Raw genomic sequence first — 15,874 nt, forward strand, 5'->3', positions numbered from 1 at the left:
CTGGCCTGTTGACACACTCCTAAATAATTGAGCAACTACAAGATAAAGAGGTTAAAAGATTAAAAATTGATTAATTCCTTAAAATAGGGTTAGGGTGGGGGGCATGGGTAGGTAAAACTAGTGGCGTGTCCATATTAAGTTTTTAAGTTTGAGTTTTGTTGATGGCAGCAAGGTCGCCTCTCTCTGCTTCCAACTTCTCACGGATGGCCAGCGCTTTTTGAATAAAAAGGGTCAAATTTTAAAATAGAGTTTTTATCTGAACCCTGAAGAAGGATGTGCAATTTCTCCTTATTCTCTGAATAAGTATGTTCTCCAGCAGAGGCTCTAGGTAGTAAGACAGATATGTCAGATTTGGCCGTAGAGACATATGCCTTAATCACATGCCATTTGAATTACAGTACTGTAATGTGCTCTATGACAACTGCCTTTGAAATATGTTGGGAAAATTTAGTTCAAAGATTTGCAACCAGATAGTTAACCAGGGCTGGCTAGAGGGAGCACACAACATATTGTGTTAGCTCCGGGCATGGTTCAAAGTGCTGGTTATGACCTGTAAAGCCAAGTATGACTTGGATCTGGGTTATCTGAAGCACCATACTGTCTCCTATGAGCCACCCATGTTTTGAGGTCTTCTGGGGAGACTATCCTTTCTGTCCTACCACTTCACATGTTCATCTGGTGGTAACACAGGAAAGGGCCTTCTTGGTGGCTGCCCCCAGGATTTGTTAAAGTGTAACACTGGTACTCTCCCTACTTTCCTGTTGAAGGCAGAGAAAGAAGGTCTTTTGGGGCCCTTCCAGAGAGGCCCTATATCCCAGGATCTGATCCCAGGTTTCCTGTTTATTTGGCAGTGCAGACTCATATAATTTAGTTCAAGGCAGAAAACCTGGAATCATTTCCTGGAATATAGGGCCTCTCTGGACTGGCCTCTTGTTTTCACAACGTTTTGATGGCCAATTGCTCTCAAACATATACTGAGTTGTTTATCTATTGTTTTTCTTCTTAATTGTTACATTTTAATTTTAATTATATTGTTTGTTTAATTATACTTTAAATGTTTCTTAAATGGGTTTTACAATTGTTACAGTTTTCTCTGTCTTAACATTTGTAAGCTGCTTTCAGTCCCAGTAAATTTTTTGTGCATGATTTTTCTGAAGCATTGTATTTTGTCATACCAGTTCATTTGCATACCAGTCTCAATCTAAGTATGAGAAGAAGTCTTCATGTGCTTGTCTGATTTATATGTTGAACATAGAACATTTTCAATTACAGAGTTCAATGGGAAGCCCCTTAACAAGGCCTGTTCCACGCTCACCAGCCAGTTGGTCTAGTCCCATCACTTCCCCAACGAATACATCCCAAAATACTTTGTCACCAAGGTAAGAAACCAATGCTTTATCCAGTTGAATACAAGGCATCCATCCATTGGTGGTGGTAACTGGAGGGAAGGGCTAGGGTAGCGATTTCCACTCACTCTTCCTTCCTTTTACACTTTTACAGGCTCCAATGCCATGTTCTATTTTTGAGTCGCCAGGGCATATATGTTAAACTCAAAGGATGTCAAACCATGGGCTGAATCCGGTCCACCATGTCATTTTATGTGGCCCTCCAGATATTGAATTAAAACACCTGTATTCCTCATCATGATTAGAGCTGATGGGAGTTGTGATACTGTAGCATCTGGAAGGCTGCAGTTTGTTTTGTTAAGTCTGGAGAGTGGTGTTTGAATTTAAATACTAGGCTTGTGGACATGAAGTCTGACTTTAAAATGTCCTTTAACCTTTCCCAACCACAGAGCCACAAGTGCTGTTGGGATGCAATTCCCAATATCCTCGACCCACATGGATAATCCTCGACCCACATGGATAATCAGAAGTGATGGGAGTTTCATTCAATAATATCTGAAGGCCTAAACTAAGTAAAAACTAAAGAGCACCAACCACTATGTAAAACAATTATAGTTGAACCTCTGTATCCATGGATTCAGTGGCCCTTGGAAGACAGCCATAAGGCAGATGTGGTCTTCGAGGTAGTTTGATATCCATAGTCATTATTTTCAGGGCAAAGTGGACTGCAGTGATGACAGTAACAAAAATTGCCTATCCCCATTCCATGTACAAGATCATCTGGTTTGAAAATCTGCAACAGTGGATCTAATATAGTCTATCTTTGTGATTTACTCTCAACAAATTGGGTTCTGGAATGTTCAAAGGTCAAAAGCCATATTGCCTATCTTCCTTCTTTGCCCCAGGAATACTTAGTGCCTTCATTTTGATTTGTCCACGACAATCCCCACTACAAATGGCAGGCTGCGTTTCCATAATTATGCTGCAATATTTCATTTTCTTAATTAGGAATTTGTTTTGTCTTCTGTGTCAGGTTACAGTAGCAGCCTTCCCCTTTATTTTTTGCTCCCCAAGTATTTTGCTTGCAGATATGTTAAAACTCGCTGGTAATTGACATGACATGTACACATTTAATATACTATAATATAGATGGGTTCCTGAATAAAATACATACAACAAAAATACCACTTGTATAACATAAACAATGATATAATTAAACAACAGTATATAAACATGCTGCACTGTTAACCTCACAGCGACAACAAACAATATGGTGCAAATTTTTAGTACAGTCGTATCTTCTTATAAGTAGCTTGTGGATCAGCCGACCACGACCGGTTTCGGCCTACCTCAGGCCTTCCTCTGGTTGACTGAAATTAATGTACAGATCAATGTTTTACTCCAGTAGCATACATATAGAACATCTGTATCATTAAATATCATAAATTACAACACATTTAAGTACTTACAAAGTTATACACTTGAACAAATTCTCCTCAGGGGATACAGATAATTTTGAGTCAGTGATGTCTACATCAAAGAAATGAAATGTGTATATGAGAGTTTGAAAATTACTATATTGAAAATGATTATATTGTAGAAATCCTTAATATTCAAGTATTTTACACATTAAGAAATTAGTAAAGTCTTCACACTTGTTATTGCATCAATATTTGTTGACCATATCCATTAAATACCATAAGTTACAACACATTTGAATACTTACAAAATTATACACTTGAAAGTTTGTTCTCCTCGGGAGATACAAATATTTTTTGGTGGTGTCTACATAAAAGGAACAAAATGTGGCTATGAATGTTTGTAAATTACTATGTTAAGAATGGTTATTTTATAGAAATATTACAGTATTTTACACATTAAGAGGGTACTCACATGTAGACTTGTCCACAGCTGCATGGTATACGGTAGACTCCTGCAGAGGTGAGAGGATCCCTCTTGTCCTTTGCTGAACGTAGCTGAACGTCGAAGAGTATCAGAGAAGGGGATATGGAAGAAGCAGTACAAAAGTAAAGAATACTTTATCATCTGACATATAAGAACAACAAGAGGGATTCTCTCACCTCTGCAGGAGTCTACCGTATACCATGCAGCTGTGGACAAGTCTACATAGGGACCACCAAATGCAGCGCCCAAACACGAATCAAGGAATATGAAAGGCACTGCAGACTACTTCAACCAGAGAAGTCAGCCATAGCAGAGCACCTGATGAACCAGTCTGGACACAGCATATTATTTGAGAACACAGAAATGCTGGACCACACCAACAACCACCATGTCAGACTACACAGAGAAGCCATTGAAATCCACAAGCATGTGGACAATTTCAACAGAAAGGAAGAGACCATGAAAATGAACAAAATCTGGCTACCAGTATTAAAAAAACTCTAAAATTACAACAGAAAAACAGCAGAGAGGAAACAACCAGGCACATCTTAACACCTCTCAACAAAAGATTTTCCCAGGCTCAGCCAGGCCTTCAAATGCTAATGAAGGTGGTCAGTTGAAACATTCACACCTAGCTCCAACAGACAAGAGTTCTTTGCCCCACCAAGCCATTCCACAGATATATAAACCCATTGTCCTAATTCTAACAGACCTCACTACCTCTGAGGATGCTTGCCATAGATGCAGGCGAAACGTCAGGAGAAATGCCTCTAGAACATGGCCCTATAGCCCGAAAAAACCCACAAGAACCTAGTGATTCCAGCCATGAAAGCCTTCGACAATACATCAGCCTAAAGTTGTGTCTGTTTAAAAAACCTTTATTGTGTTTTTGTTGTTGTTTTTTTTTCTACAGTGCATTTGATTATGACACAGAAAACATGAATTCAGAAGATATTTATAGTTCTCTCCGCGGAGTGACGGAAGCCATTCAGAACTTTAGCTTCCGCAGTCAAGAAGATATGAATGAGCCAATAAAACGAGATTCCAAAAAGGAGGATGTCGATTCAGTGAGTATTTAAATTACATTGGGGGGGGGGGGGATCATTTTTAAAAAATCTCCAAGTTGTAATTTGGGAGGGAAAAAACCAAAGAGATCCCTACTGCCACATTAATGCTTCCTATGGAAAAAAGGCATTTATGCAGTAGTCAGGGGCAATAGGGTGGTGCTGTGAAATAATTAAATCATGAAGCCAGGATTATAGGGACAACGAAGTAGACAAAACAAGAATTTTAAAAGTTTGTGTGTTAGTAAAGTATTTCTTCCCTTCATATGCTTTTATGATGCAAAAAGGATGGATGTGGGTGGGTGTATGTAAATATGTGTTTATGTGTACACATTCTCAAAAAAAGAACCTGATTTGAAATCACTATAACTCTGCCATCACAAACTGACTATGAATTAAATTTTTACCACTTCAAAGGATGCCTCTCCTAGCACACAAACAGATCCTAGGCTCAGTCATTCACAAAACGGAGCCCCTAACATACGGCATTTTGCATTCTGCAATTCAGCAAGACTGAATCCATAATGTGATGCAGCGTGCATTTCAGTGGCTTGCTTATTTTCAATCAGCCTGGCTATTGCCAATTAATTGTAACATGCACAAAGAGTGTTTCAAAATGATGGACCCACACACATACACACCTCCTTTGTCTCCCCTAATTCTTCTAATATTTAATACTTTAGTATAATCAGGAATTGAAGTTTTGTCTGTTTTGGTGCATTCTCTTATTTCAATTTTAAATCTAGCCCCAAATTAAAAGAAGTGATACCCATCTTTTGGAACTCTTTGCCAAAGACAGTGTGAAGAGCAGAGATATAATGAATATTGGATACCTTCTGAATGCCTTCTTTGATTATCAAGGCTCAAAATGACTCTTAAAGATTATAAATATATACATTTTGTCTGATTTTTTTCTATCCATGTATCTCTTTTCACTCTAGATTTGCAGTGGGTCTGGAATAGTGGATCTGCGAGCAGGAGGTGGGTCCGCTGATACAGGCCGAACAGCTCTTGACAACAAAACCTCATTACTTAACACAATGCCTCCTCATTCTTCCCCACGGTCACGTGAATATAATCCATACAATTACTCAGATAGTGTTGGTTCTTTTAATAAATCAGCTTTGAAAGAGGCCATGTTTGATGATGATGCAGAACAGTTTCCTGATGGTAAGTTAATCATGATTCGAAGAGTATCAGGGAAGGGGATATGGAAGAAGCAGTACAAAAGTAAAGAATTACTTTATCATCTGACATATAAGAACAACAATCTCATGGGCAGGGGAAGCTTCTAGACAATATCTGGAGTTATGATAAACCAAATTAAAATCAGGACTAGAATCCAAAATGCTGACATGAAAACACAGATAATTATATTAAATTTAGTCAGCCCTCCACATTTGCTATGGTTAGGTGTGCAAGACCTCTGCAAAAAGTGGGAAAAAACCATGAATTAAAAAACTGTGTAGACCGATCCTGGATCTACGTGGTATTTCCCCATAAGGACATAGATTTCCAGATGGAAAGTGGTCACAACAAGGATTTGCTTGACACGCTTTTGTCTCGGCACGTTTCTCCCTCTATTTGTGCCTCTTCAAAATCCATGATACTTTTGGTAACAACTGACTTCCAATTAAAACACTCAAATGCCAGGGCTTCCCAGTTCATAGTGTTTGTACATTTTAAAGTTAACTTTAAGCCCATCTTTAAATCTCTTGATGTCCATCAACATTCCATTTCCCGTTCTTGAACTGATATAAAGTAACTACTGTACTGGAGAATCTAGTAGAGAAAAGTGTTTTCTCTACTAGAGTACTTCAAGATACCTAGAAAAAACATATTAGTCAATATGCAAATAACAAAATCTGCAAAAGCTAAACCCACAAATGTGGAGGACTAACTGTAGTGACTTAAACAAAACTCAAGCTTTCTGTATACATTTCTTATTTTTTAAAATGTTGAAGATTTTGCCTGTTTTTGGAACAAAGACAGTAAGGCCAAGTGAGATCCAGTGAAATACATATCTAAGGGGGGAAAGCACAATAATTCCTTATATAGATGGAAGGAGAAAAATCCCCAGCCTGCATTTCCCAATCAGCATAGTAATACGCTGCGCTTGTCACACAATAAAACCAGTCCTCAATTTTTTAAACAAGTGACATATTTTTCTGGCAATCTGTTTTAAAGTTGAGCACAGTTAGTTGGTGCATCTCTGATTGTGGTACTCTTAAAACTTTCATTTTGAAAAACATGTATTTCATTGAACTTTTCTGTAATGTTGAGCTTTCCAAATATTTCATGTTGGTGACACACTTTAGAAATGCATCATTTCACATCACAATAATTCTGTTTTACTAGCAAGCCAGAGGTTTAACCAGGGGTCTCCAAACTAAGGGCCATGGACCAGATGCAGTCCTCCAAGGTCATTTATGAATTACTGCATTTTTCACTTAGTATCAGAGGTTTCTCATTACGTTCATGCAACACACTGCAACCAACGTGTTTTGACACACAGTTTGGAAAGCTCTGCTGTAATGATTTCTCGGCATATTCCTTTGCTTTCATGTCAGCATCCATGGTGAGCCCTGGATAGGTTCTCGCTCAATCCGTTATAAAAGCTAGTACATTTCTGACGATCCGGTTTACAGAAATGAGAGAGAAGTAGTGCAGGGTTTATCTTTTCTTCACATTTTCACAGTGTTAGAGATTTAATTCTGTGTTTTCTCTTCAAAAATATGCTTCAGAGTGCACTGGAACCTTGAAATCAGGCTGTGTTCAGGGCCAAGTCATATATTGTCCCAGTCTGAACTACTAGATAGTAACAATAAAAGAGATTGAAAAAAAATGCTCTCAACTCTCTTGTTTGTCTAACGTAAGTCCAAGATTCATTCTGCTCAAGGGTTGGATATGTCTTTTCTCACTTGTCATTTAGAATATTTAGGGATATTTTGGCTAGAATCAGTTATTCCCACATGTCTAGTAACTACCTGTAGGAAGGGGAATGCTTTTTACTTGAGACTCTGTCAGCCTTCCTTCAAAGAACTTGCCACCCATTCAGATCACCCGATAGACAGAGAATTTGACAGATATAATTTCCCAAGCCAATATAGCAAATAAACTAAAATAGACTAACACTAAATGAGCTGTGAGTTTTCCATCCAGGAGGATGCTTGTTAGATCTTCTGCCAATCATTTCAAAATCACACCTTTTACATCAGAGAATGCTTAAATGAGCTGTTTTTGATAGCTTTCATTTTTGTTTGGCCCAGAACCCCCCCTGGATCATTCCGACCTGGTTGCAGAATTGCTGAAGGAATTATCAAACCATAATGAGAGAGTTGAAGAAAGAAAAGCTGCTCTGTATGAACTAATGAAACTGACTCAAGAAGAGTCATTTGGTGTTTGGGATGAACACTTCAAAACAATTCTCCTCCTATTACTTGAAACCCTTGGAGACAAAGAGGTGAGACCCTAAAATGATAGTGATTGGATTTCCTGGAATTGAAACAAATATTGATACTAATCCCCCATGAAAATGTATCACAGTAATATTATAAATCTTTGCCTCAGTAGTATTTTGTTTTCTTGATATGGTCCCTGTACACACATGTAAGTATAGTAGTGCATCCCCTCTTTCATTTAAATAGGTCATTTTCATCACTATTGTATATTTTAAATTTATATATAGTACAATTGATCAGAGTGCCATAAATATGTTCAAACTCTGTTGTTAAAATTTCTAACATCAGTAGAGGCCTTGGATGCTCATGCAACTAACATTCTTTGTTGCAATTGTAGTTTTGTTAGATATGCTGTTTTAGTATACAATCTATCCTGATTTTAGTACTAAGTAAACATGGCATTCACTGCAAATGTTCTACAAGAATGAAAGGTGACTAGGTGGGTACCAGATTCGGTCTGATCTTGACAGCTAAGCAGGGCTATCCCTGGTTAGTACTTTGATAGGAGGCTGTAAATGAATACCAAGATACAGGCTATATTTCAGTGGAAGGAACTGACAAAATAACTTCTGCATATCTCTTCCTTAAGTTAACCCTATGAAATTCATGATTTAGGTATAAGATGACAGACAACTTGAAGGTACATCTGGAAAGTCCCATATTTTGTAGACTTTCAAAGAGAGGGCTTAAATGCTGCATTCAGTTCTGGTATTCATAATTCTGCTGTTCAAAATAATTAGGATGAAGATATGGAGTAAAGACTAAATCAAATATATTTAAATTTTTCAGCATGCAATTAGAGCACTGGCATTGAAAGTCTTAAGAGAGATTTTAAGGCATCAACCAGCAAGATTTAGAAACTATGCAGAGCTCACGATCATGAAGACTCTAGAAGCTCACAAGGATCCTCACAAGGAGGTTTGTACCCTGTTTAGTGGGATTTTGCTGTGCTCAAGGATGTGATTGAAATTTTCACTGTGCTGTTCAAACAGATGAAAATTCATCCTAAGAGTACTATCAACTTATAGAATCATAGAGTTGGAAGAGACCTCATGGGCCATCCAGTCCAACCTCCTGCCAAGAAGCAGGAAAATTGCATTCAAAGCACCCCCAACAGATGGCCATCCAGTCTCTGTTTAAAAGCCTCCAAAGAAGGAGCCTCCACCACACTCCGGGGCAGAGAGTTCGGCTGCTGAACAGCTCTCACAGTCAGGAAGTTCTTCCTAATGCTCAGATGGAATCTCCTTTCTTGTAGTTTGAACTTGAGATTCTTAGGTTTACTGTCCAAAATAAATGCCTGCCACATACACACATACTATAGTTTTTGTGAAACAGCACTATTTCTTGGTAAGGCCGAAGGGCACCCTTTAATATGAGTTTCAGCAATCAATGTTGTAATCTAAAATATATTTCCTTCTTGAATACAGATTAGGAATCCCTTATCTAGAATTCCAAAATCTAAAATACCGCCCAAATTGTCCTTGTGGGTGACTGAAATAATGACATTTTCCCCTTTTGGTTGGCTCAGTGTACATAAACTCTGTTTCATGCACGAAGTTATTAAAAGATACTGTGTATAAAATTAGCGTCAGGCTTTGGATATAAGGTATATATGAATCATTAATGAATTTTTTGTTAAGACTTAGGTCCAGTCTCCAAGAGATCTTATGATCGAAATCTGGAAAAAACTTTAATTCCAAAACACTTCTTGTCCCAAGCATTTTGAATAAGAAATATTCAACCTGTATCAGTAGGATGTAATATTAATATTAATATACATAGGCCCCTGAAGTAATCATTAGCACTGGCCTTGTCTAGTGTTAGTTGGAACAGAAAATTCGTATTTCATTGCATCAAAAAGGGGGTGCAACTATTATGCGATGAAAAAGAATCTTCCTTTGATTCTTTGTTTTTTGTTGTTGTTGTTTTTAAATTAACTGCTGTACCTCTGAGACAGGAGGAGGAGGTGGGATGATCCAGCCTCAGACAAATAGCTAAATTTCTGTTTTGTTTATTTTTTTTTTAAACTGCCTTGCCTTGAAAAAGGAGGAGGGAAGATTCCCCTTCCCTTCCTTCTTTCTCTGAAAGCAAGGCAGTTTACAAAATCTGAAATGGAGCTCTTTGGAGAAAGAAGGGAGGAGGGAAGATCCAAGTTCCAGAGATTTCTATTTCAGGTTGTTTTAGCTGCCTTTCCTTGGCAGAAGGAGGAAAGAGCAAAGCTCCAAAAACCTCCATTTCATAATTTTTAGACTGCCTTACCTTAGGAGAAAGAAAGAAGAAAGAGAGAATCAGCCTGAAATAACTACAACTATTATGTAAGGAACACAAAAATACACAATTTTGCCACCTAAAAAATGGAGGCATGGCTATTACGCAGTGGCATGGCTATTATGCAGTGGCAACTATAGGCTGAGAAAGGTGGTATAGTAAATAAATAAATAAATATGCTATGAAATATGGTATTTTTTTCCAATTTAGAATTTTGGTGCAATTATACGCCTCAACAGTATAGAACACGTTTCTATGCCCCTGTACTTTGTATCATTGCTACCACTCTACATGCCCTGTTCTGTATCCCACCAGTGACATCAATGTTGTGGCCCCCAGATGTGAAGTGCCAGCCCTTTGGGGCCTGAGAGATAAGATTCTGTATTTTGACATCAAGTAAAATCATGGCTTTCCAAATCTATACATGACTCTAAACTGTTTTAGTTTTACAATTTTAAATTTATTATGCTTTTTGACAATTTAAAATTTTACTTACTACTGTATTTTTTAAAAAATTACATGTTCTGAATGGCTTACACATTTTTCTACATCACAGCAAGAATCAATAACTAAATAACCCCTATTTACCATTTCGTCCTTTATTCAATCCTGCTTTTTACATGGCATGCTTTGAAAAAAATGCAAAATTCACTTTTATAAATTATAAAGAAGCAATTCAAGGTGTGTCTCATTACCAGATTCTGATGTAAGATAAAGGATTCAAATGAAATTCATGGTTTAAATATCTGAGTTAACTATGAATCCTCCTGTTTTCAAGCAGGATTCTCTCCACCTCTTCTCCTAGTCCTTTTTTATTGTGACAGAAGCTAACTGAGAATGCACTGCAAGTTGCTTCTGGTTTGAGAGAATTGGCTGTCTGCAAGGACATTGCCCAGGGGATGCCCAGATGTGTTACCATCCTATAGGAGGCTTCTTTCATGCCCCGCATAGGAAGCTGGGGCTAACAGGTGGGACCTCAACCTGTCTTGCGGATTTGAACTTCTGACCTTCAGGTCAGCAGTTCAATCCGCACAAGGGTTTAACCTATTGCGCCACAACAGCTCCTCAGTATGTGCAATTGAAATATCCAAATCCTTGATCGGTAATTACAGAGATACATTATTTCATTGTTTGCAGAGAGAAATTTTGTAGTCTTAGAAGTCTGAATGCTTTTTTGGAAATGCATCTTCACTATCATTAAAATGCTGCCTCCTTGAGAGTTATTTGACTTAGAATGAATTCCTTGAGCATTTAAACTATTAAGCCACAAGTAATATTGAACCAGTGCAGTTTAATGGTTTCTCAATGTTTCTGTTTAATTTTTCAGGTGGTCAGATCAGCTGAGGAAGCTGCTACGATGCTTGCCACATCCATTAGTCCTGATCAGTGCATCAAAGTACTTTGTCCCATTATTCAAACAGCTGATTACCCTATAAATCTGGCTGCAATCAAAATGCAGACTAAAGTGATAGAGAGAGTATCTAAAGAAACACTTGCTCAGCTCTTGCCAGAAATAGTACCAGGTCTAATACAGGTAAGAAGGTATAAAACATGCACAAATAGATATATACAAAAGAGAAAGAAATTATGTGTCTTACAAAAAGTTAGAGTTTAAAACCTAGAATCTAAAGAACCTTTTCATTAAGTATGTTTGACCCAAATACTTTCCTTTTTAAGCCACTTGCTATCCTGTCCCCATCCCCTAAGTAATTTCAGGAATCTTATCATTTAGTTTCCAGCCTAAGTAACATTCTTGAAGGAAGTAACTTTAAATATTTTTTATTTAACTGATATGACTTTAATGACTGACTTTTCTCTGTTCCCAGGGCTATGATAACTCGGAAAGCAGCGTTCGGAAGGCTTGCGTCTTCTGTCTTGTAGCCATTCATGCAGTGATTGGAGATGAGCTAAAACCACATCTCAGCCAACTCACTGGCAGTAAAGTAAGTGGAGACTTGTCAGACCTAAAACCCTAAATTGGTTTCAGGCACTTACTACAAAAATGGTGAATACAGGGGCAGAATAGTCGCTTTATTTTATGTGAAACACTCCAAACATTTTTGAAAAAGAAGGCTGTATAAAAAAATCTTAACTATATGCCTATTGGTGTATTGGGCATAAAAGAAGGGTTGAAATACTTCCTAGTTTAGAGCAGATGATACCCCAGTTTATACAAGCAGTGGATATTTGTCAGACTATTATTTCAAGCAGCAGATAAGGTGCTGCCACGCATACAAAATACAAACAAATCTTCTATGGAGATGGAACCCAAAAGACAGTTGTATCTGTCAAGTAGGAAAATTAGGTACCACCTATGTGTGGGGAGGCTAATTTAACTAATTTACGAGTCCATAAAAAAGACTCCAGCAAAGCACTCCAGCAAAAAACATGCGGGGAATGCAGAAGTACTTCATCAGTGTCACAGATGGATGATAAAAGCGACAGCTCCCCTGGCGGCCAGAAAAGTTAAATAGCCTCTGACTATTTGCCTATATCTGTTGTGTGTCTTTGGCATGGAATGTTTGCCATATATGTGTACATTGTAATCTGTCCTGAGTCCACTGCGGGGTGAGAAGGGCGGAATATAAATACTGTAAATAAATAAATATATAGTAGTAGATTATGTCATAGTGCCATGCTAGTAAGTAAATAAGTAAAACTTTATTTCTATCCTGCCCTATCTCCCCATGGGGATTCAGGGCAGTTCACAACATAAAAGGCAAACATTCAATGCCGTAAAATACAACAATAGACTAAAACAATTCAAAATAAAAACAATAGAGCATTTGACAATAAAGCAAATCACATTAAAACAATAATAAATTACATGGTGTTAATAAAACAAAGTTAAAAGCCATGTGTAAATTCTATTCCTTATGTCATAGAATAGCACAGCCATGGGCAAATTTCAGATCTCCGGGTGTTTTGGACTTCAACTCTCACAATTTCTAACAGCCTACCAGCTGTTAGGAATTGTGGGAGTTGAAGTCCAAGATACCTGGAGCGCTGAAGTATAGCAGAACCTATATCTAGTCTAGCAGAACCCATATCTCTGACATGCTGATTTTCCCTGTAAGGCAGCGTTCAAACACCCAAAAGAATCCTGCATAGGTAGCTTAGGAAAAAAAATTCTTTGCTCTGCAAATTACTTTTAAAGACTTCATCACATCAGAGGGAGGAAACCAGGAGGTAGCATCTTCTTCCCATTATGTTCCATTTTGAAAGAAGACAGAGAATTTACTTACCCCACCACACAGGATGCACTTCTGCCCGTTTCTAGTTAAACCATGTATTCCATTCCTCATCACACATCTATCATCCTTTGTAAATAAGTTGTTGTTGTAACCGCACAATTTCAAACCTTTGAAATTCTGTAACTGAACAATAAAAAAACAAAACCCCCTGTGACACGGACACTTCTTGGGCGGCGGAATGAGAGGAGGCAGCTGTTGTCTTCTCCCATTGTATTATCTGTAGAGTGATCATGTCACAGGTTGGTTTTTCCCCATTTTTTTTTAAAAAGATAGAATTATTTACAAGTCCTTTTCTGTGTCCTGAGAGATATGGCAGCTGCATCAAGGGGTACAAAAAGACCACCCATATGCACACCCTCACTGAAACATCACTAAACAAACTGAAAACAATCAAATGCCTCATATCCCATCCCACAGAAAAATATGCTTTTCTAAGAGTACATAGACAAGTGGAGTCAATTCCTGTCTGACTTTCAAACCCACTCCTTTCTACATGCTGTAGAGACAGAATCCCACTGCCAATTCATGGAACGAGTTGTGTGTCGTTCTGTAGGATCACTGGGATTTGGTTTTTAAAGGATATTAGTACAAGTATGGGCAAACTTTGGCCTTCCAGGTGTTTTGGACTTCAACTCCCACAATTTCTAACAGCCGGTATAGAAACTGAGGCCATCCTCCATCTGATGAGGTCCTATCATTTCTGTAAAGGAAGCAATGATTTTCCACTAGAAGAATAAGCCATAGTTCTTTCTCCCTCATTTCATCTTTCACACCTGTAGAATGAATAAAAATTTCTTCATGGCATGTCACCCTAACCACAGTTTATTGTGACATTGCAACTTGATATTGATTTAAACAAATCATGTAACCCTTTAGATACACTATGTGACACGATTTTGTTCCTGGGTTATAAATATCATTTTCTAATTGGTTCTATTTTAAATTCATGGGGGAAAAGTTTATTAAGCTTTGTTTTGTGGGATATCCTGCAGCACATTTGCTATAGTTTTTCAATAAATATCTCACCGATTCTCAGCCAATTCAACATAATTTGTGGCAGCCACAAAAGCCAAGTTTTTGGAGTATAACAATTACTTTCAAAGTAAGTACTGCACAGTTAAACAAGAATAACACTTTCAGACCAGGAACAAACAAAAATCAAATTTTGTTATAATGTGTAATGTTAGTTTGCAAGCTCCCAGCATTTCTCACTATTGTTGGTGTTGGCTGGAACTGCTGAGAGTTACAATCCAATAGTGTTTGGAGTATCACACAACTCCCATTCTTGGTTTGACCGTGGTTGATAAAATTCACCCAGGATCAAACCATGGTTTTGAATTCTGATTCCCAAACAGCAGTTTTTTTATATTCAGGTAATTTAAAACAGGTAGCTTCTCTTCCTAGGTGCCAGTAAGGAATATTCAAGCCTAGAGTTAGTAGCAACCCATTCACATAGCAGGAAAACACGTTCTAACCTTTCATTAGAAGCTGTTAACAAGGGTTGTTGTTATGTGTCTTCAATCATTTCTAGCATACAATAATTCTAAGGTAACTCTATAATGTTTTTTCTTGGAAAAAATTGTTCAGAGGCAGTTTGCCAGAGAGAGTTTAAATATTGTTCAAATATTTAATTATGGCTATCATGTTACCTCTTAATCCACTCCTCTCCAGGTTAAACATACTCAGCTTCCTAAAACAGGCCTCATAGGATTTGGCTTCCAGATCTTTCAAGCCAAAGTCTGCTGCAGTCCTACTCCACACTCAGACCATGATACTATGCTACATTACATTTAAGAAGAGTATTCTCTTTTGGAAAATATTAGCATGATTATTTCACAAATGATGTAGAAATAGTTACGTCTTTCACTTTGAACAACTAGTTTATAATTCACAACCAATTATCTGTCTTTTTCCCGTTGTATGCAACTGCATACATACAGTTGGCCTATACATTTGGAGTTTTCACTTTTGCAGATTTGATTATTCACAGATTAATATATTTCCTTTAGGAATCTCTAGGTCCTCCAGCATGACTCTATGCTTAGCTTCAGCTATATAGTTGTGCTAGAGCAGAGCTTCTTAAACTGTGGTCCCGACCTCAAATGAGACCACCTTCCTTCTCCCCAACTGCGCTCAATTTCTTGAAGGAAATCTGACTTCTATTTTGTTATTTTAAGGATTGCACCTTAACTACTTGCAGAATTTTGTTTGCAATAGGTTGGACCTTCTGTATCCACAAATTCAACAATACACAGCCTGAAATATATGTGCAGTTTGATTTATATACCTATATTTATATAACTGGGGTCACATAAACTTTCTTGGCCAAATGGAAAAGGTTTAAGTAGGCCATAAATTCCTAGAGAGGTGGGTGTTCCCTCAGGGAGAAAAGGTGCTTTGTTATTTGAGGTGTTTCTACTTCTATGTTGCTCTTGTGCCCCTAATCCCAGTGAATACAGAGGGATGGCTGTATTTTTTTGTCTTTATTGCTTTTGTCTTTATTGTTTAATGAATAAGCCACCCAAATTGAGGTGGAAATCTTGTGATCTTAAAATGGCCATGACTACTGATCAAGA

At 37.7% G+C, this 15,874-nt stretch overlaps 1 protein-coding gene across 43 annotated transcripts in view; it reads left to right on the forward strand.

Moving 5' to 3' along the window:
• The window catches only part of CLASP2 (cytoplasmic linker associated protein 2), a 153,907-nt gene that overhangs the window by 135,874 nt on the left and 2,159 nt on the right, over nucleotides 1-15,874 (forward strand). For 42 of the 43 annotated variants that reach the window (XM_060781692.2, XM_060781697.2, XM_060781694.2 and 39 more), the window contains 7 exons: nucleotides 1,273-1,379; nucleotides 4,165-4,318; nucleotides 5,257-5,485; nucleotides 7,585-7,778; nucleotides 8,566-8,694; nucleotides 11,372-11,578; nucleotides 11,871-11,987. In XM_060781692.2, the coding sequence (XP_060637675.2) occupies nucleotides 1,273-1,379; nucleotides 4,165-4,318; nucleotides 5,257-5,485; nucleotides 7,585-7,778; nucleotides 8,566-8,694; nucleotides 11,372-11,578; nucleotides 11,871-11,987 (1,137 nt within the window). The remainder of the gene's footprint in view (nucleotides 1-1,272; nucleotides 1,380-4,164; nucleotides 4,319-5,256; nucleotides 5,486-7,584; nucleotides 7,779-8,565; nucleotides 8,695-11,371; nucleotides 11,579-11,870; nucleotides 11,988-15,874) is intronic. The other variant, XM_060781713.2, reaches the window with a different exon arrangement.

The sequence above is a fragment of the Anolis sagrei genome, chromosome 6, assembly GCF_037176765.1.
Source record: "Anolis sagrei isolate rAnoSag1 chromosome 6, rAnoSag1.mat, whole genome shotgun sequence".
NCBI classification, from domain to species: Eukaryota; Metazoa; Chordata; class Lepidosauria; order Squamata; family Dactyloidae; genus Anolis; species Anolis sagrei.